At 36.9% G+C, this 17,318-nt stretch overlaps 1 protein-coding gene across 1 annotated transcript in view; it reads left to right on the plus strand.

Annotated features, from left to right (window-relative positions):
* Positions 1-17,318, plus strand: part of Sec23a (Sec23 homolog A, COPII coat complex component) — a gene marked incomplete at its 5' end in the record, with an annotated part of 50,542 nt that overhangs the window by 7,021 nt on the left and 26,203 nt on the right. Inside the window, 4 exon segments of the mRNA XM_013510357.1 lie at positions 2,760-2,839; positions 3,569-3,713; positions 11,768-11,926; positions 13,339-13,454. Coding sequence (XP_013365811.1) covers positions 2,760-2,839; positions 3,569-3,713; positions 11,768-11,926; positions 13,339-13,454 — 500 coding nt within the window.

Genomic DNA, 17,318 nt, shown 5'->3' on the forward strand with positions numbered 1-17,318 from the left:
CCTCTAGACCTAGTTTGTTGAGGAATCTCCAAACTGATTTCCACAGTGGTTTCACCAGTCTGCATTCCCACCAGCAGTGGAGAAGGGTTCCTATTGGGCAAAGATTTTCTGAACTGAACCATAATTGCACAAGAAATAACATTAAGTATCAACAAATGGGATCATATCATTAAAAAATTACTGCACAGCAAAGGAAACAACCAACAAATTGAAGACAACTTACAGAATAGGAAAAAAATGACCAGCTATTCCTTTAACAGTAAACTACAATATATAAAGAACTGAAAAAATTAGATCCTAGAAAATAAAATCAAACAATGGGTAACTGAAATGAATAGATATTTCTCAGAAGTACAGATGGCTAATAAATACATGAAAAAATGCTCAACATCACTGATCATTAGAGAAAGAAAGTTGAAACAACACTGAGATTACAAATCTTACTGTCATCAGAAATCAAATGACATGCTGGCAAGGCTGCAGGGAAAAAGGAACTCTTCAGTGTTGATGACAGTGTAAATTAGTACAACCACTATGGAAATCAGCATGCAGTTTCCTCAGAAACCAGAAATTCCATTCTACCCAACTATTTACCTTCTAGGTATCTTCCTGAATGAGTTAAAGACATCGCACTGCAGTAATACATACATTCCCATGTCTATAGCAGCACAAATCTTAATAGCTAAATCTTGGAAATGGCCTGTATGTCCATGAACAGATGAATGGATAATGAAAATGTTACATTTGTGTATAATTGTGTACTACTGTGCTATAAAGAAGGATAATTTGAGTCATTTGTAGGAAAGTGGATGCTAACTTGAGACCACAATGTCAAATGAAATAAATCAAGCTGGGGATATAGCACAGTGGCACAAATGTTTGCCTGGCAAGCACAAGTTCCTGAGTTTGATTACCAGCACCAAAAAACCCCACAAAAACCAAAACAACAAATGAAATAAATCAGACACACAAGCTGAAATACTAGATCGTTTCTCTCATATGGGAAACTCAAAATATAAATAAATCAAAGATAAAATAAAAGATAATAGGAAACAGGAAGATAGAATTTTTATAAATGAGAGATTGATCAAGAGATGGAGAGGGTGGAGAAGGAGAAGGGAATAAAAAACGAACTAAAATGTTATGTACATGTGCTTACTCCCTACAATGAATGTGAGCGTTATGTATTGCAAACATGCACTAATAAAAAATTTGCTTTGTTACTAGTTTTGTAACCTTGGACAAATTAGTTTTTCTGATTGTCAGTTGTTATTTGTAAGATAGAAATTAAGAAATCTACTTATAATTTATTTGTGTAAATAGTATATATAAAGACTTTAAATACTATATATAAAGACTAGGCATAGTAGGTCCTTAGCAAAAATTGCTTGTTGCTATTCCTGATAGCAGTATAAGACATACTGCAGGATTAATTAATTTATTTTGTCTTTGAAGATATTTGGTGCTTCTGATTGTTTTATATTTTCTACTATATTGCTTCATGACTAAGTATTTCTGGGTTCAGTAAAACTTTAGTAAAATAGTATTTTTGTGTCTGCGGAGGGATTTTGCACACACTTGAAATTAAAAACAAAACTCACAGTTTGGTTAGACATTAACTTAGAAAATTATGACATATACATTTACAAGGTATATGTACTTTATAACTCTTCCTGCATATGATTCCATTTACCTTTTCTTCATTCTTCTTTTTTTTTGTTTTTGAGACGGGGTCCCACTCTGTACTTCAGGCTGCCCTTGAATGCACTATGTAGCCCAGCCTGGCCTCAAACTGACGGTGATCCTTCTGCCTCAACACAAGGCCCCCCTGCCCCATGCTGGGATTACAGGCATGCGCCACCATGCCCGGCTTACCTTTCCTTCATAACATTTATTTATTACAATTGCAATTTTATACTCATTTTCCTGTTGACTCGATTAATTCTGTTTTTGCAGATCTTAATTTCCGTGAGGGCAGAGACTATTTATTTTTTACCACATATCTTTCACATGTAGACAGTGTTTAAACATTGCCAAAAGGTTTGGATAAACACTATAAGTACAGACATTTAAGTTACAGAATAACTGATTTTGTTTAAATTTTGTAAAGTTTTATTATTACATGTTTGCTGTACACAAAGAGGGTTATGTAAAGATGGTTGATCCAAGAGTTTTCCTAAATACATTCTTTGAAGTCTTTCAATCTGTTCCTTTATTTTTAAAAAAAAAATTTTTTTTTACTAGTACGTGTTGGTAGTATGTAATGGTTACACTCATTGGGGAGGTGGTACATGTAATCAGTGCATCTTAATTCTTGTATCCCCTTCCTCTCCTGTCTCTCCCTGCTTCCTCTATCTCTTGGTCTCTTTCCCATTTGTGAAAAGGAACAACTTATTTTGACTATTTTTCTTTTTTTTTTGGTACCGGGAATTAAACTCGGGACCTTGCGCTTGCCTGCCACGCATCGTGCCACTGAGCCATATCCCCAGCCTCATTTTGACTGATAACTAGAAATGAAGTATTCTGAGTTAGTGTCTTCCCTTCCTGCTCACATAACACCTTGTACTTTGATGTCCTGTGTCGATTCTTTCACTGTGTTATTTCCTCAACGTCTCCCCAGCTGAACTGTTTGGTTTCTGAAGAGAGAGAGATCGTGTGTTCTTTATTTTTGTGTATCTACTTTATAACACAACATCTTGCACATGATAAATCTATCTAAAAATAATTAAGTAAATATCATGCAAATAATCTCTTTTCAGGAAATGCTGGGGCTTTCGAAAGTACCGGTTACCCAAGCAACGCGCGGTGCTCAGGTACAGCAGCCACCTCCTTCCAACAGGTAACAGTCAATTATGGCAAACAGAATTTTGTGATTAATGTAGCTACTTTAAGCATTGCGTGACCTTAATTTGAACATAGGTATTTAGTAATAATATATTATTAAATCTTTTTGGGAACATAGTTGTATTGCGCTAATACATTTTTTAAAGAGTTAAGGCAGAATCATGTCACTGAAATGGTTTGCTTTTCTCATCATTGCGATGTAAGTTAAGTTTTGATATATCCTTGATTTTCTGTGTTTGAGTTCATAGTGGTTTCAAGGCAGTGAAAGAAAAATAGGGCCCTGAAAGCTTTTCATTTTGTCATCTCAATCTTAGAGGTAGCTTTTTCTTCTAAACTTTCTAACCTAATCAGAGGTAGTCTTCTCATAATTATTTCAGTAACTTTAAACCTTAGTAGGTGGGTAGATAAAAGGTGAAATCCCCAAGTAGCGCTTGGTTTGAGTGTCTTGATAAAGGTTGTGTCAAAGTGTGGTGTCTGGACGTGCAGCATTAGCATTACCTGTGGACTAGATTGAAATGGAGGTTCTTGGTTACACCCAGACCTGCTGAAACGAACTTCAGAAACTGGGCCTAGTGGACAATTTTAAAATAAGCATTCCAGCTGATACTGAGGCATATGCAAGTTAGAAAACCATTAATTTGCTGTGTATTCGAAGTATTTTACTGTGTTTTTAGTTGTTTGTTAAAACCTCACACACATTTACAAATGACTTTCTGTTCTGCAGATTCTTACAGCCAGTACAGAAGATAGACATGAATCTCACAGATCTTCTGGGAGAACTTCAGCGAGATCCTTGGCCTGTACCCCAGGGAAAGAGACCTTTGCGTTCCTCGGGAGTGGCCCTTTCCATAGCTGTAGGACTACTTGAGGTAGTGATGATGATTTGTTTTGGAATGGAAATTGGTGTGTGCGTGTGTGCCTGTGTGTGTGTTATGTATGTGTACGTGTAATCCTAGGGATAAGGAAAAAGATCAAATCTGAGTGCTTTTTGTTTTTACTCTCTCAGTCAGTAATCAATATAGGATATTTTTGTCACCTCATATGTGTGTGGGTTTTAACCTATATACTAAAGAAACAGTACTGCAGTGGGTACCAGCTGGATATGCTATAATTCAATTCAATTCTGGTACCATCTGTGTAGAGATAACTTCAGATATCACAGACTAAGGGTTCACTTCCATGAGATTGGCCCCTAATTCAGACGCCATTTGCATCTAATAGGTTGTCAGCTCTCCTTCTGACTGACCTGTTATCAACTGGGGGTTCCCATAACCCCCTCTTCAAGTTTGATTAATTTTCTAGAATGGCTCATAGACTTGAGGAAGTACTTTATTTACATTTACCTATTTATTGTAAAGTATATTACAAAGAAATAGGCAGATGTGGCTTCCAGTGAGAGATGGACCTTCCACACCCTCTCCAGGCACGCTGTCCTGCAAGGCCTTCCTTGTCATCAGTTCTCCAGAAGCTCCGAGAACCTCATTCTTTCGGGTTTTTTTGTAGGGGCTTTATTACATGGTATGATTGAGTGCATCACTGCTCATTATTCTTCAATGAGTAGTTTTTCATTATCTTATATTAGTAAAATGATTAATGATTAATTTTTTTTTAGTAACTGGTGGTCCCTTTCTATATGTATATTCTGGTATTTTATTCCTCTCCACTGTTCTTTCCTGGATATTATAGTTTTAAGTATTAGTTGTGTTGAATTGTTTTACCTTCTTTAAGCACTTTAATTATATGTATATTGCATCTTCCTTGCTTGCTTTCTATTTCAGCACTTTATCATTTTTTTAAAAAAAACTTTGCTATTTCATTTTCATTCTTTTGATTATTTTCCAGCTTTTCTTTAGGGCTCCTAAGTTTTCATTTGAATCTGGCAGTTCTTGGCCCATTGCTAGCTTTTCTCTTTTCTGTTTCAGGTACTTTACTACAAGTTGCCCATGATCTATGTAAAGACTTACAGTAAGAACGGGAGAGATAGCTCACTGGGATTTGGTGCTTTTTTTAACATGTAGAAAATTTGAAGTTTGGATGTAATTTGTGTTTTAGGTTTGTGAAAGTGTATATTGGTGTGCTTTTATTTGTTCTTGTCCTTTTATTTTTTCTGAAGCAGGGTTTCACTATTTAGTTCAGGCTGGCCTTCAACTCATTATGTAGTCCAGGCTGGCCTTGAACTTACAGCAGTCCTCCTGCCTGCACTTCCCAAGTGCTGGGATTTCAGGTGTGCACCATCACACCTGGCCTGTTCTTGTTCTTCATTGTTGCCGAATCTTTACGTAATCATTATCTCAGGTAACCAGAATGAAGAGTACTGCTTATGAAATAGTTTAAGAAAGTTATAGAAGTGATAAGCATACCTTGTAGATATTCAGATAACATACAAGATGTGTAAGAATGAAAAGTAGAAGGTACGTTTCATTGTGTTCCCCAGATTTGTTAATCATATATTAAAAATTGTCAGTTTATATCATTTATATTCTGTTCTGAAGCCATAATGTAGCTTGAAAAATATACTCTATTTTGTCTGATAACTGCCCATAAAATTTAGAAATAAGAAAGCACTTTAATGTGATTATATAAATACCATGGAATAAAGCAGAATAATTATATAATACACAGAAAGGGAAATATAATCCTTTGTCATTACAGTTTTGCTGCTAATAGAGAATCGCATTAAGAATATGTTTTCAATTGTTTTTCTACATGTGCTCATTTCCTTTGGGTTGTGCTTAGTTAATCCTTTTTATAAATCCTCTGAGTTCTTATAAGCCCAAAACTGTTTTTAATTTTTCCTTTTTACTTTATTGGTGGTTGGGTGGCTGTAGAAGTCTAGGTTCAGAGTAATCTTCATTTAGAAATTAGAGCCACTTCTCTCTAGTATTCTAACATATAGCTTGTTGATAATTTGATGTAGACTTGTTCTATTTCTTTTTGAAACTCATTTTTCTTATTAGACATTTTTAGAATGTCCTTTTTATAATTTTAGAGTTCTGAAATTTCTTTAGGCTGTGTTCAGGTTTATTTTTTCATTAGTTGTGTTTGGTTTTTGGTAAGCCCTTTCAGTCTGAAGACTTCTGTAATTCTTCAACTTCACTTTTTTGTCGTTTTAATTCTATATTCATTAGGTTAATGTTAGATATCCACGTCTTTATATATCCCTATTTTCTTCCTCATCCTTTTCTTCTTCGCTCCTACTCCTGGGGTATTTCCTCCATTTTACTTTATCTCTAACTCAGTCTTCAGATGAGCTGTTCAGCCCATCTATGGCTTTTTTCCAATGTTTTTCATTTCAGAATCTCTTGAGGTTTTTATGTGTCTTGATCTCTGGGATGCAGTGCCTGACACCCACAATTTCAAGCAGGAGAGGTTTATTTTTGCTCACGTTTCGTAGAGGTTTCAGTCCGTAGTCGGCAGGATCCAGGGCACAAGTAGCATGGTGGAAGGGCCTGGGGAAGGAAAGGTGCTCGTCTGTGGGCGTCCTTGAAGCAGAGGAGGCAGAGGCAGAGCTGGGGAGGGAGATACAATCCTCTGGATCACACGTGTAGTGACTGCCTCCTCAACCAGACCCAGCCTGCTAATAGCAAATCAGCTATAATGTATGACACCCGGTTACCTTCCAGAGGTTTGTGCCTGGGACCACATGGGGGGACTTCTAGATATGAGCTGTAATGGTTGTGGTTGTTTTGTAATTATTGTAACATGTTCTCTTCTGTATCTCTCAGTTTTTGTTTTCTGTGCTAAAACCCTTCTCCAGGCAGATGACATACTTTCCACGGGTTAGTTTACAGGAATTTCTGATGGCAAAATCTGCCATCAGTCCTTATATCCAGAGTACAGATGCACACTGTATCTTCCTTGGTCTGTTTCTGCCTTTTTTTGGTTGTGGTTGTTAATTTTTAAATTCCAAATGGAACTTTTCATATATTCCCTTGAGAAGATCTAGCTTACTTTTAATTTCTGGGATTTATATAACATATATATTAGTAATACATATTTCTTTTTGCCTATCCAATATAGTCTTTTATATGAATTCCTCAAAATTTCTGGTCTACTGGTAGCATACTTTATGTTTAGATTTTATTTCCTTTTTTCAGTTTTCATTTTGTATTAGCACATGTATGTACTACCTAATGATCACATTCTTCGTGGGAGTTGGTGCGTGAGCATAATGTACCTCAGTTCTTTTTTCATCCTGTTGCCTATCCCGTCTTCCTTCCCTCTAACTCTTGGTTCCCTTCCTATTTCCAAAAGATGTATCTCCCTACTTCCTATTATCTATTTTTTATTTGGTCTTTATGTATATTTTGGGTTTCTCTATAAGAGAAACCTTGTAATATTTAAACTTGTGTATCTGATTTATTTCACTTAACATTTTGGTCTCAGAGTGCATCCATTTTCCTACAAACGACTCAAGTTCATCCTTCTTTATGGTAGAGTAGTATTCCACTGCATATAAATACCACATGTTCTTTATCCATCTGTCAGTTGATGGGCATGCAGGCTGCCTTTAAGAATTAGCAGTTCTGAATTGTGCTACTGTAAACATGGGTTTGCATGTATCCTTGTAATATGATGTCTTTAACTCTTTTGGGAAGATACCTAGCAGGGAAATAGCTTAATTGAATGGAATTTCTAATTTTAGTTTTTTGTGGAATCTTCATACTTATTTCTATAGTGGTTGTGCTAGTTTATATTCCCACCAACAACTTAGAAGGGTTCCTTTTCTCCCACAGCCTCCCCTGCGTTTGTTATTGTTTGATTTCTAAATGGTAGCCATTCTTTCTGGAGTGAGAAGGAATGGAATTTTGGTGTTTTAATTTGCATTTCCGTAATGACCAGAGATACTGAACATTTTTTAAAAAACGTATTTATTGACCATTTGTACTTCTTTTTCTAAGAAGCGTCTGTTTATTTCAATTGCCCATATTTCATTGGGTCTTTTATTTTGGGGAGGTCTAATATTTTTGATTCTTTATGTATTCTAGATGTTTGTTTTCCGAGACATAGCTGGCAAAAATATTTTCCCATTTGGTAGGTTGTCTCTTCACTTTGTTGGTTGTTTTATTTTCTGTGCAGGAGCTTTTTAATTAGATACTAGATGTGATCCCATTTATTGATTCTTGATATTGTTTCTTGTGTAATTGGGGTTCAGCTGAGAAAGTCCTAATGTCTCTAAGAGTTTTACTGTTTTATTTTCTAGGAGATTAAATGTTTCTGTTTTAACATTTGGATCTTTGATCCACTTGGATTTTACATGGTGGAATGTGTGGGTCTAGGCTTCTGCATGTGGATAGCCAGTATGCCCAGCATCACTTATTAAGGAAGTTATTCTGTGGTACCTTGGTTCTTGAGCTTAATTCATTCTATGGTTCTAGGGAAAGTGGCTGTGTTTGTGTTTGTGCAGAGAAGATGGCCACAGTCTTGTTGGTCAGCTGATGAGGAGCTTGAAAACAAAAACAAAATGTGCCAAATGATTCTGTTTGTGAACCAAGTTGTTCTTAAACAAAAGCATATGTGAACCAAGGTGCTACTGTATTTCCTCCTATATGTTTTTGGCCTCTTTGTCAAAGATAAGATAGCTGGATGTGCCTCAGGTTGCTTCTGCATCCTTTATTCTGTTTCATTGATCCATATGTCTGTTTTTCTAATAATCTTATACTGTTTTTATCACTGTAGCTTTGTAATATAACTTCTTATCTGGGATTGCGATGCCTTCTCACTTGGCTCTTGATACACAGGGTTGTTTTTGCTCTTCTGGGTGTCTTTTGGTTCCATGTGAATTTTATTTTTTAGTTTTTTTGGGAGGGGGATTTGAGACAGGGTCTCACTATATAGTTCAGACTGTTCTTGAATTTATGTAGCCCAGGCTGGCCTTGAACTAGTGGTGATCCTTTTGCCTCAGCCTCCCAAGTGCTGGGATTACGGGCATGAGCCACCACACCCTGCTTCCATATGAATTTTAAGATGTTTTCTCTATAGTTCTGTTAGGAATTCTGTTGGTACTTTGGGATTGCATTAAATCCCTACATCAGTTTTGGAAGTATGGCCATTTTGACAATACTGGTTCTGCCTGTCCAGGAACAGGGGATATCTTTCCATTTTCTGGGTCCTCTTTGATCTCCTTTTTCAAGGTTCTGTAGTTTTCATTGTAGAGGTCTTTCACTTCCTTGATTGGGTTAAGTCCTAAGTATTTAGTATCTCTTAATGCTATTGTGAATGGTATTATCTCTTTAGAACCTTTTCATGAACTCTTAATTCTTTGCTAAGTTGGTCATTCATGTTTTGTATGCTTTGGCTTAGCTTAGCTAGCTTTAGTATCTTCTGTAAACTTGCTGATTTTCAGTAAGTTCATTGTCTGTTTAGTTATAGCTTCTTTGAGCTTGTTGAGTACTTTATTGTTTTTTTTAATTCCCACTGTTATAATTTTGAATAATTTGGTTGTGAGTGGTTTGATTTTTTACCTGTGATGTCTCCTGTGTCTTTGGGGAACTTGGCAATTTTTGGAAACATTTTGGTATTGTGTCCTCTCATGTTTCTTTTCTTTTCTTTTTTTTTTTTTTTTGGTGCTGAGGTTTGTGTGTTGATTACAGTGGCACACTTTGTTACTAGTGTAGAGACCTCTTTAGTTAGTATCTGCTTTTTAGTGATGTACTCTGGGCATGGCTAACTATAGGCCTTTGCTTCTGTCACAAGATCCTACCACCTCACTTTATTTGGGAGCATAGGCTGCAGTGGATTTGGCCCAGCACCCAGTGAGGCATGGGTGCGGTATTGTTAATGACACAAAGGCAGTCCAGATATTGGCCTACAGAGAAAGCCAGTTAACAGCAACAACTGTGCCACCTTGGCAATAGCAATACAAGCAGCAGTACTCATAGGGTCGAATACAAACTGGATGTTGACATACCTATGAAGCAGTATTGTAGCACTTTTAGTATAGAAAAGAGATCTGTAATGATAGTATAAACAATGAAACAAATAAAGAATTGACATATAATAAATAGCTACTAAAGGCAGCAACTATATTTCCACTAATGATAGCACTGTATCCAATGGTAATAGCATAGAGTTGCTGAACTGTGTAAATACTCATAAAACTTAATGGTTGTGTTAGTAAGGACAAAGGGGGTGGGAACTGGAGAGTGAAAATAGTAGAATTTGAAAAATTAATCAATGGAAAATGAAAAGCAAATGAGAAAAATGAGATAAAGGATCCTATTCAGAATAACAGAAAGTTAATAATATTAGATAAATTAACAAAAGAACAATCAAGAAAAAAAAGAGCAAAATAAAGAAAAAGAAAAAAATAAGAAGGAAAAAAGAATTAAAAGGAGAAAAGAAAGAAAGAAAAACAAGAAAAAGAAAAAAAAGGAGACCCCCCTCCTCAACCTCAAAAAACCAATGATGGAAAAAGAAAGAAAAAAAATTAAGTTAAAAAAAAATTCTCCTGTACTTTTGAATGAGTGGTTTGAATGAGTGGTTGCTCATCTGCAGTGTTGGAGTCCAGCAAGTTACGCTTTTCTCTGCCTGGCTTGGCAGCCTGTGCAGTTGGGAGGCGCCCCTGTGCTTCAGAGGGCCCTGTCTGTACACTGCAGACAGGGGCAACTGTCCTAGCCGAGTTGGACCCTGCTCACCTGGTAGAAGGCACTCAGACCGCCGGTTCCTGTTGGGTGTAGGCAGCAGTGGGGCTGGGTGTCAAGCAGGCTGCTAGACTTGCTGTCAGCCATTTTAAATCCAGCCACCTCTCAGGCCTGGCTTCTTTCCACAGAGGCTGGGGCGGTGTCCTTTTTCCCCCTAACGTTACGTGTTTTGTGGATCAGTGTCTAGTTTTGCACCTTAATGCTGGAAACCCTTGGGTGTAGTTCCTCGGTGGCTTAGTTTTAACCCCTCCTGGAGCTTGAGCAAACCCTCTCTGGCAATATGGTAGCGTTTCTTTTCCAGCTGTAGCCTCTGGGAGAGGAGGCACTTTTGGAGTAAAACACCAAGCTGTGTTTGTAGTTTACAGTAGCTGTGGGCTTCTCTTGGGGCTAGTGCACTGCAGGCCAGGTCCATTCTTGCTCCCTCGACCTGCTGATTCTGAGGCTTAGCTTCTGCCCCAGGGAGTTGGCCAGTCCACTGTCAGATTGGTCAGTTGCTTGGTGCCTGTGCTGCTTGGGGCCAAGAGGAAGTAAAACACAGAATGGCGTTGGAGTTCGTGGCTGGTTGCAGCTAGGACACAAAATTCACAGTTTCGGATTTGGTCAAGGGCTTTACTTATTTTTTAAGCAATATTTTGTCTTTCATTTCACTGGCATCATGGGAGGAAGAAGAAATAGACTAGAGTACTCAATTCATGAACTTCAGATGTATATGTCCTACTGACACTTTAAACATAGAAAGAAAACAAGGATACATGGGTGGGGATATATCTGGGTGGTAGAGCAGTTGCTATTATGCATGAAGTCCTTAGTTTGCTCCTGAGCACTGGCCCCTGAGAGAGAGAGAGAGAGAGAGAGAGAGAGAGAGCCAGAGCCAGAGCCAGAGCCAGACAGATAGGCAGAGACAGAGACAGAGAGAGAGAGACAGAGACAGAGAGAGAGAAAAAGAGAGGAACAACAATGCCAAAAAAAAGATGGCTTTTTTCCCCTCTACTCCTTTTTTTTTTTTTTTTTTCCTCTACTCCTGTAGAACTAGATAAACTGGAGAAGGGTTCTTGTTTGTAGGGATTACGTGTATAGATTATTTAAAAATCATATATTCAGTACTACTTAGGATTTTAAAGTTGCATAGACACTTTGTTTTTAAACATTTTAAACATTTGATTATTTTATTGGTTAGAAATACATGTTTTCCTCTTTTCTAAAAATAATATAACAGAAAGATATGATCATTGTTTTTCATTGTCCTCTAAATTCTTTTGATGAATTACTTTTTCCAATAGTGTACTTTTCCCAACACTGGTGCTCGTATCATGATGTTCATTGGCGGCCCTGCTACCCAGGGGCCTGGAATGGTGGTTGGAGATGAATTGAAGACACCTATAAGATCATGGCATGACATTGACAAAGACAATGCGAAATACGTAAAAAAGGGAACTAAGGTAATTTTAATTTTAAAACCTTTTTACCATACTACAAAACAGATACTCATTGATTGAAGAAGAATGCAGATTATTTTTATATCTACTGATATCATGGAGTATGATACTGTAATTGCTATTTAGTACTGGAGAAACATTTTTTCAAGTTGTCAAATATTTTTGGTTTGAAATATTTAAAAACTTAATAGTTAGATTCCTGTAGTTATGCCTTTAAAGATTACTCCTGAGAGAAACTTTCTGTGCCTTTTGAAACATGCGTGTTACAGAATGTCTTTCTCCTCAGGAAAAGTTTCTTTTGTTTTCTACTCTCGAGAGGCCGAGTGTTTCCCATAGACACCTGTGTATGATTTATAGTTTGAGCAGTGTGTCATTTTGTTGTGAGTTGTTTGCTGTCTTCACTTTTGGGGGGCCTGTGCAAGTATATTTCACTAATGATGTCTCTTTCAAGTTGGTTCTGCCTATAATATCTCTGTTAAACAAATACTTTTAGAGTTCACAATTTTAGTTTAGTTGAGCGGTATTATAATTTTTTAAAATTATTTTTATTGGTACACTGTTGATATACATAATGATCACATTCATCATAGGGAATTTTTACCTGTACGTAACACATCTTGATTCTTCTTTTTTCCCCTTTTCTTCCTCTTCCTTCAGCCCATCTTCCTGCTTATTTAAAAAACCATCATTTTTATTTTTTTCTTTGTACTCCTTTTTCCTTTTCCCCGTATTATAATTACTTAGTAGTTGTTATTTAAAAAAAATAACTAGGCATGGTGGTGAACACCTGTAATCCAAGCTACTCAGGAGGAAGGCATGCCAGCCTGGACAGCTTAGTGAGAATCTGTAAAAAAATAAAAATAACAAAAAAGAATGCCTGGGTCCTATCCCCAGTACCACTAGAAAAGAAAAAAGTAATTAATAACAGATAATTTTTGTCACTGTTAGTGAATGCTTTTTTTCTGCCACCTAGTTTCCTCTTTGAGCTTGGGATTACTCTTGGTTAGAGCTACAAAAAAGTGTTTTGGTTATCTTTTGGTTATAAGATAACATTTGGTTATCTTATTGCTTTTGGCAAAGTCTCTGTTTTTGGCTATTTTTGTTACTTGAACATGGACTTAGCCAAGAAAAAGACTTCTGTCTTACTGATTTGTGTGTTTATATATGAAGAGCAAGGTGTTCATTGTCCTATTTAAATTTTCCTTCATGTAGGGGTTTCTTTAGAAATAATGGTCTTTAAGTAAAAGAATAGGAAAATGACATTTTTCTAGAAGTTACTCTTATCATTTTTATAAGACATAGCAAATTAAGAACAAATCATATTTAAATTATGAATTATTTTTTAGTCTTAAATAATTTTGACCTAATTTATGAATGATTAAGCTTACATTTTTAATTTAAAAAATCTTTTATAGCATTTTGAAGCGTTGGCTAACCGAGCTGCCACAACTGGCCATGTAATTGACATCTATGCCTGTGCACTAGATCAGACCGGTCTTCTGGAGATGAAATGCTGCCCCAACCTTACTGGGTATGTATTGAATTTTTTTTTTTCACAACTTTTTCTTTCTTTCTTTCTTTTTTTTTTTTGTCTTTTTGAGATAGGGTGTTGCTATGCAGTTCAGGCAGGCTCTGAGATCACTTTGTAGCCCAGGCTGGTCTCAGGCTCACAATGATCCTCCTGCCTCAGTTGCCCAGGTGCTGAGATTACAGGCGTTTGCCACCACGCCCAGCAACTTTTTAAATTATAAACTAATAATGACAATTTACAAATATAAATCAATAATGATGGTGTAGGCACAAAAATATCATCATCTTACCCTGTCAGGGGAATATCTGTTAGCAGTTTTGGTGTTTCTTCTGTAAAGTTCTCTTTAGCTATTTTTTTCAGAATATCAAATTACAAAGGCACAAGTTTACTTGTAAACCTGATTTTGACATCCTGAAGCCATTGTTTCATTTTGTTATTTTAGTAGCTCAGTATTATACCCATGGCCTTGCACATGCTAGGCAAGGGCCCTGCCACTGAGCTACATCCCCAGCCTGTTAGTAGCAGCATTTTTTGATGTATAAATTCATATACCATAATGTTTACCTATTTAAAATGTTCAGTGTGCTGGGGTTTAGTATAACACAGGTTGCCTGAACACCCCTGAAGTATAACTGTGACCATCTTTATCAGCCCAGAGAGAAACTCTACCCATTAGTGTCACTTTCTTCTCTTTCTCCTCTTCCCCCCATTCTCTCAGCTCTAAGCAATCGATAATTACTTATTTTGGATTTTTTAAATAAATGGAATACTACAGCATTGGCTTCTTTTACTTAGCATGGTGTTTTCAGGGTTCGCTCCTGTTTAGGGTATACCATTACTTCATTGCTTTTTTTTTGGTGAGTGAAAAATGAAGCATGGGTCCCACTTACTATCCAGTACTATTCTATTGTGTGGATATATTAGATTTAATGCATCAACTAATGAAATTTCATTACTCCTTGTCGGCGGTTTTGAATAATGCTGCTTTGAATGTGTGTGTAAGGATTTGTGTAGACATTATGTTTCTGTTTTTCTTAGCTATATACCTAGGAATGGAGTTGTTGGGTCCTGTCCTGGGACCCAACAAGCACAGGTCCTGGGTCCTGTGCTTAGTGTTTTGGAGGAGAGCTGGGCGTGGTGGCAGGTGCCTTAAATCCCAGCACTAGGGAGGCTGAGGCATCAAGATCGCCTGAGTTTAAGGCCAGCTGGGGCTACCTAATGAGTTGAAGGCCAGCCTAAAAGTGTAAAGTGAAATTCTGTCTCAAAAAACCAAAACAAATAACCCAAGAAAACCCCCAAACCAACCCAAACCAAGCCAAAAGAAAGAAAACAATGTTTTGAAGTACTGTGAAACTGCTTTCCAAAGTCACTGCATCACTTTACATCAGTTCCCACTACCCACGTGTGAGGGTTCCAATTTGCATATCCTTATCGACACTTGTTTTTTTTAGGCGGGGTACTGGGAATCGAACTCAGGACCTCACGCTTGCTAGACAGGCACCGCGCCACTGAGCTAAATCCCTGGTCCCCTTACTGACACTTGTTATTGTCTGTTGCTTATAATAGCTGTACAAGTGGGTATGAAATAATATTTCATTGAGGATATGATTTACTTTTCTCTGAAGACTAATGATAAGCATTTAAACAGTTTTTTATTATTAGTATGTCTTGGTAGTATATGATGATTGCGTTCATCCTGGGAAGTTGGTAATAGTGTTTACACATTGAGTCTTGATAAGGTTTAGTCCCCACTGTTGTCCTTGCATTCTCTTGAGAGCTCCCTTCCTCAGATCCCCTTCCCACAGAGTCTACCTGCCTGTTTCCTAGCACTTCTCTTTCATTTTGCTCTTTAATTTTTATATATTTTGGGGTCCTCATAGAAAAAAAGGGTGTGAATTACACCCTTGCCTCTGATTTGTTTCACTTAGCATTACGGTCTTCCGGTGGATTTGTTTTCCTACAGATGTCCCAAATTTATGCTTCTTTCTGGCCCAGGATTACTCCGTTGGCCATCTGTACTTCTGCTTTTGTGAAGTGTCTATTCATTTAAGTTGCCCATTTTTTGATTGGGTCTTTTATTTGGGGTATCTTTTCTTTTTTGAGCTCTTTATATCCAGATATTAGTCCTCTGTCCCAGGAGTACAAGATTTTTTACCATTCTCTAGGTTGTATTTTTACTGTTGATGGTTTCCTCTGGTGTGCACAAGCTTTTTGATTTATATCCCATTTGATTCTTGGTATCATTTCTTGTGTAATTTGGGTCTGTTAAGAAAATCTTTGCCTATATCTATGACTTTTAGAGTTTTATCTATTTCTAGGACACTCAGTGCTTCTGTTTTTGTATTTAGATCATTGATCCATTTTCATCTGATTTTAGTACAGGGTGAGAGATATGGGCCTAGATATGGGCTATCTAGGCCTCTTCTGCCTTTTGCAAAAGAGGCTTTTTCTTCAGTCTATGTTTTGACCCCTTTATCAAAGCTCAGATGGCTGAATGTGCTTGGAGTTGTTCCTTTATGCACAGTTCTTTTTCAGTGGTCAACATGTCTTTTTTTCTCTGCCAGTGCCATCCATTTTTAGTACAGTAGCTTTATAGTATAGCTTGAAATCCAGAATTGTAAGGCCTACTGCTTTGCTCATTTTGCTCAGGACTGCTTTGACTCCTCTGGGTCTCAGGGTTTCATGCATTATCAATTACAGTGTGACGTAGATAGTCAGAGGTGACACATATGTAAAAGTAGAAACATCTGAATCTACAGACTATTAGAATTATGGGAAGTTACTAAGGTTTCTAGATCTAAGTCAGTGTACAAACTGTAACTATAGTTTTAAATACCAGTAGAGAAATATACAAAATCTGTAAAAGCATCTGAGATAATATGTCACAACTTTTGTCAGCATCGAAAGTAAAATTAGTATAATTATTCTTCATCAATTTTTGTTCTTTTGCCTGTGTTAATTTTTGATTGTGTCCTTTTTGGTATGTAGTGTACTGGGGATTTGACCCAGGGGATGCTGAGCTGCAGTATCCCTGGCCCTTTTATTTATTATATTTTTACTTTAGAGACAGGGTCTCTCAGAATTGCCCAAATCAGCCTTAACTTGGTGTCCTCGGCCTCCTGAGTAGTAAGTAGGATGATGGATGTGCACCTCCATGCCTAGCTTTTTATGTTCTATTGTATCTTTTATTATTGTTTAAAAAGTACCTAAATATTTAAAAAGTATGAGCATTTTTGCATGAATATCTGTGTGTATCCTTTTTATATAAACAGCAGAATATTCTACACATCTTTTCTCACTTGTATTTTTCACTTGTATCCTGGAAATCTGTCTGTAGTCTTATAACTCCATTGTGTCAATGTACCATATTTCATTCTCTAATAGATGGTTATAGGGTTGTTTTCAATTTTTGTGATTACAAATAGTGCGTCACTGAATAACTTTATGCATTTATTTTCTGTTTTGTTTTGTGTGGCCTGTGTGGAACCTTTGTGAAATGGCATCTTCAGTGACTTGGGGTGTAGGTCCTGATAGTGAGGTGGCTGGGTTGTAAAGAAAATGAGTGTAATTTTGACATTTTCAGTTTCGTCTGCACTGTTTGTGCGTTCCCCAGCAACATAGGAGGGTGTCTGTTTTTCCACAGGTTTCACAGTAAAATACATTGTCAAACTGTGTCTTGTGCCGTTCCACTAGAGAATAAATGATATCTCAGAATAGTTTTTATTTGGAAGTTAGTGGCTTTTACAACTTTTTTTTTTTCTTAAAAAGGCAAGTATATGCCTCCTGTAAGAATTGTAATGTATAAGTACACGAAATAACAGTGTTCCTTAATGTCCCTCTGTTTTCACTCACTGAGTATAACAC

This window comes from Chinchilla lanigera, unplaced genomic scaffold, assembly GCF_000276665.1.
Source record: "Chinchilla lanigera isolate Chin_1 unplaced genomic scaffold, ChiLan1.0 scaffold00008, whole genome shotgun sequence".
Taxonomy (NCBI): Eukaryota; Metazoa; Chordata; class Mammalia; order Rodentia; family Chinchillidae; genus Chinchilla; species Chinchilla lanigera.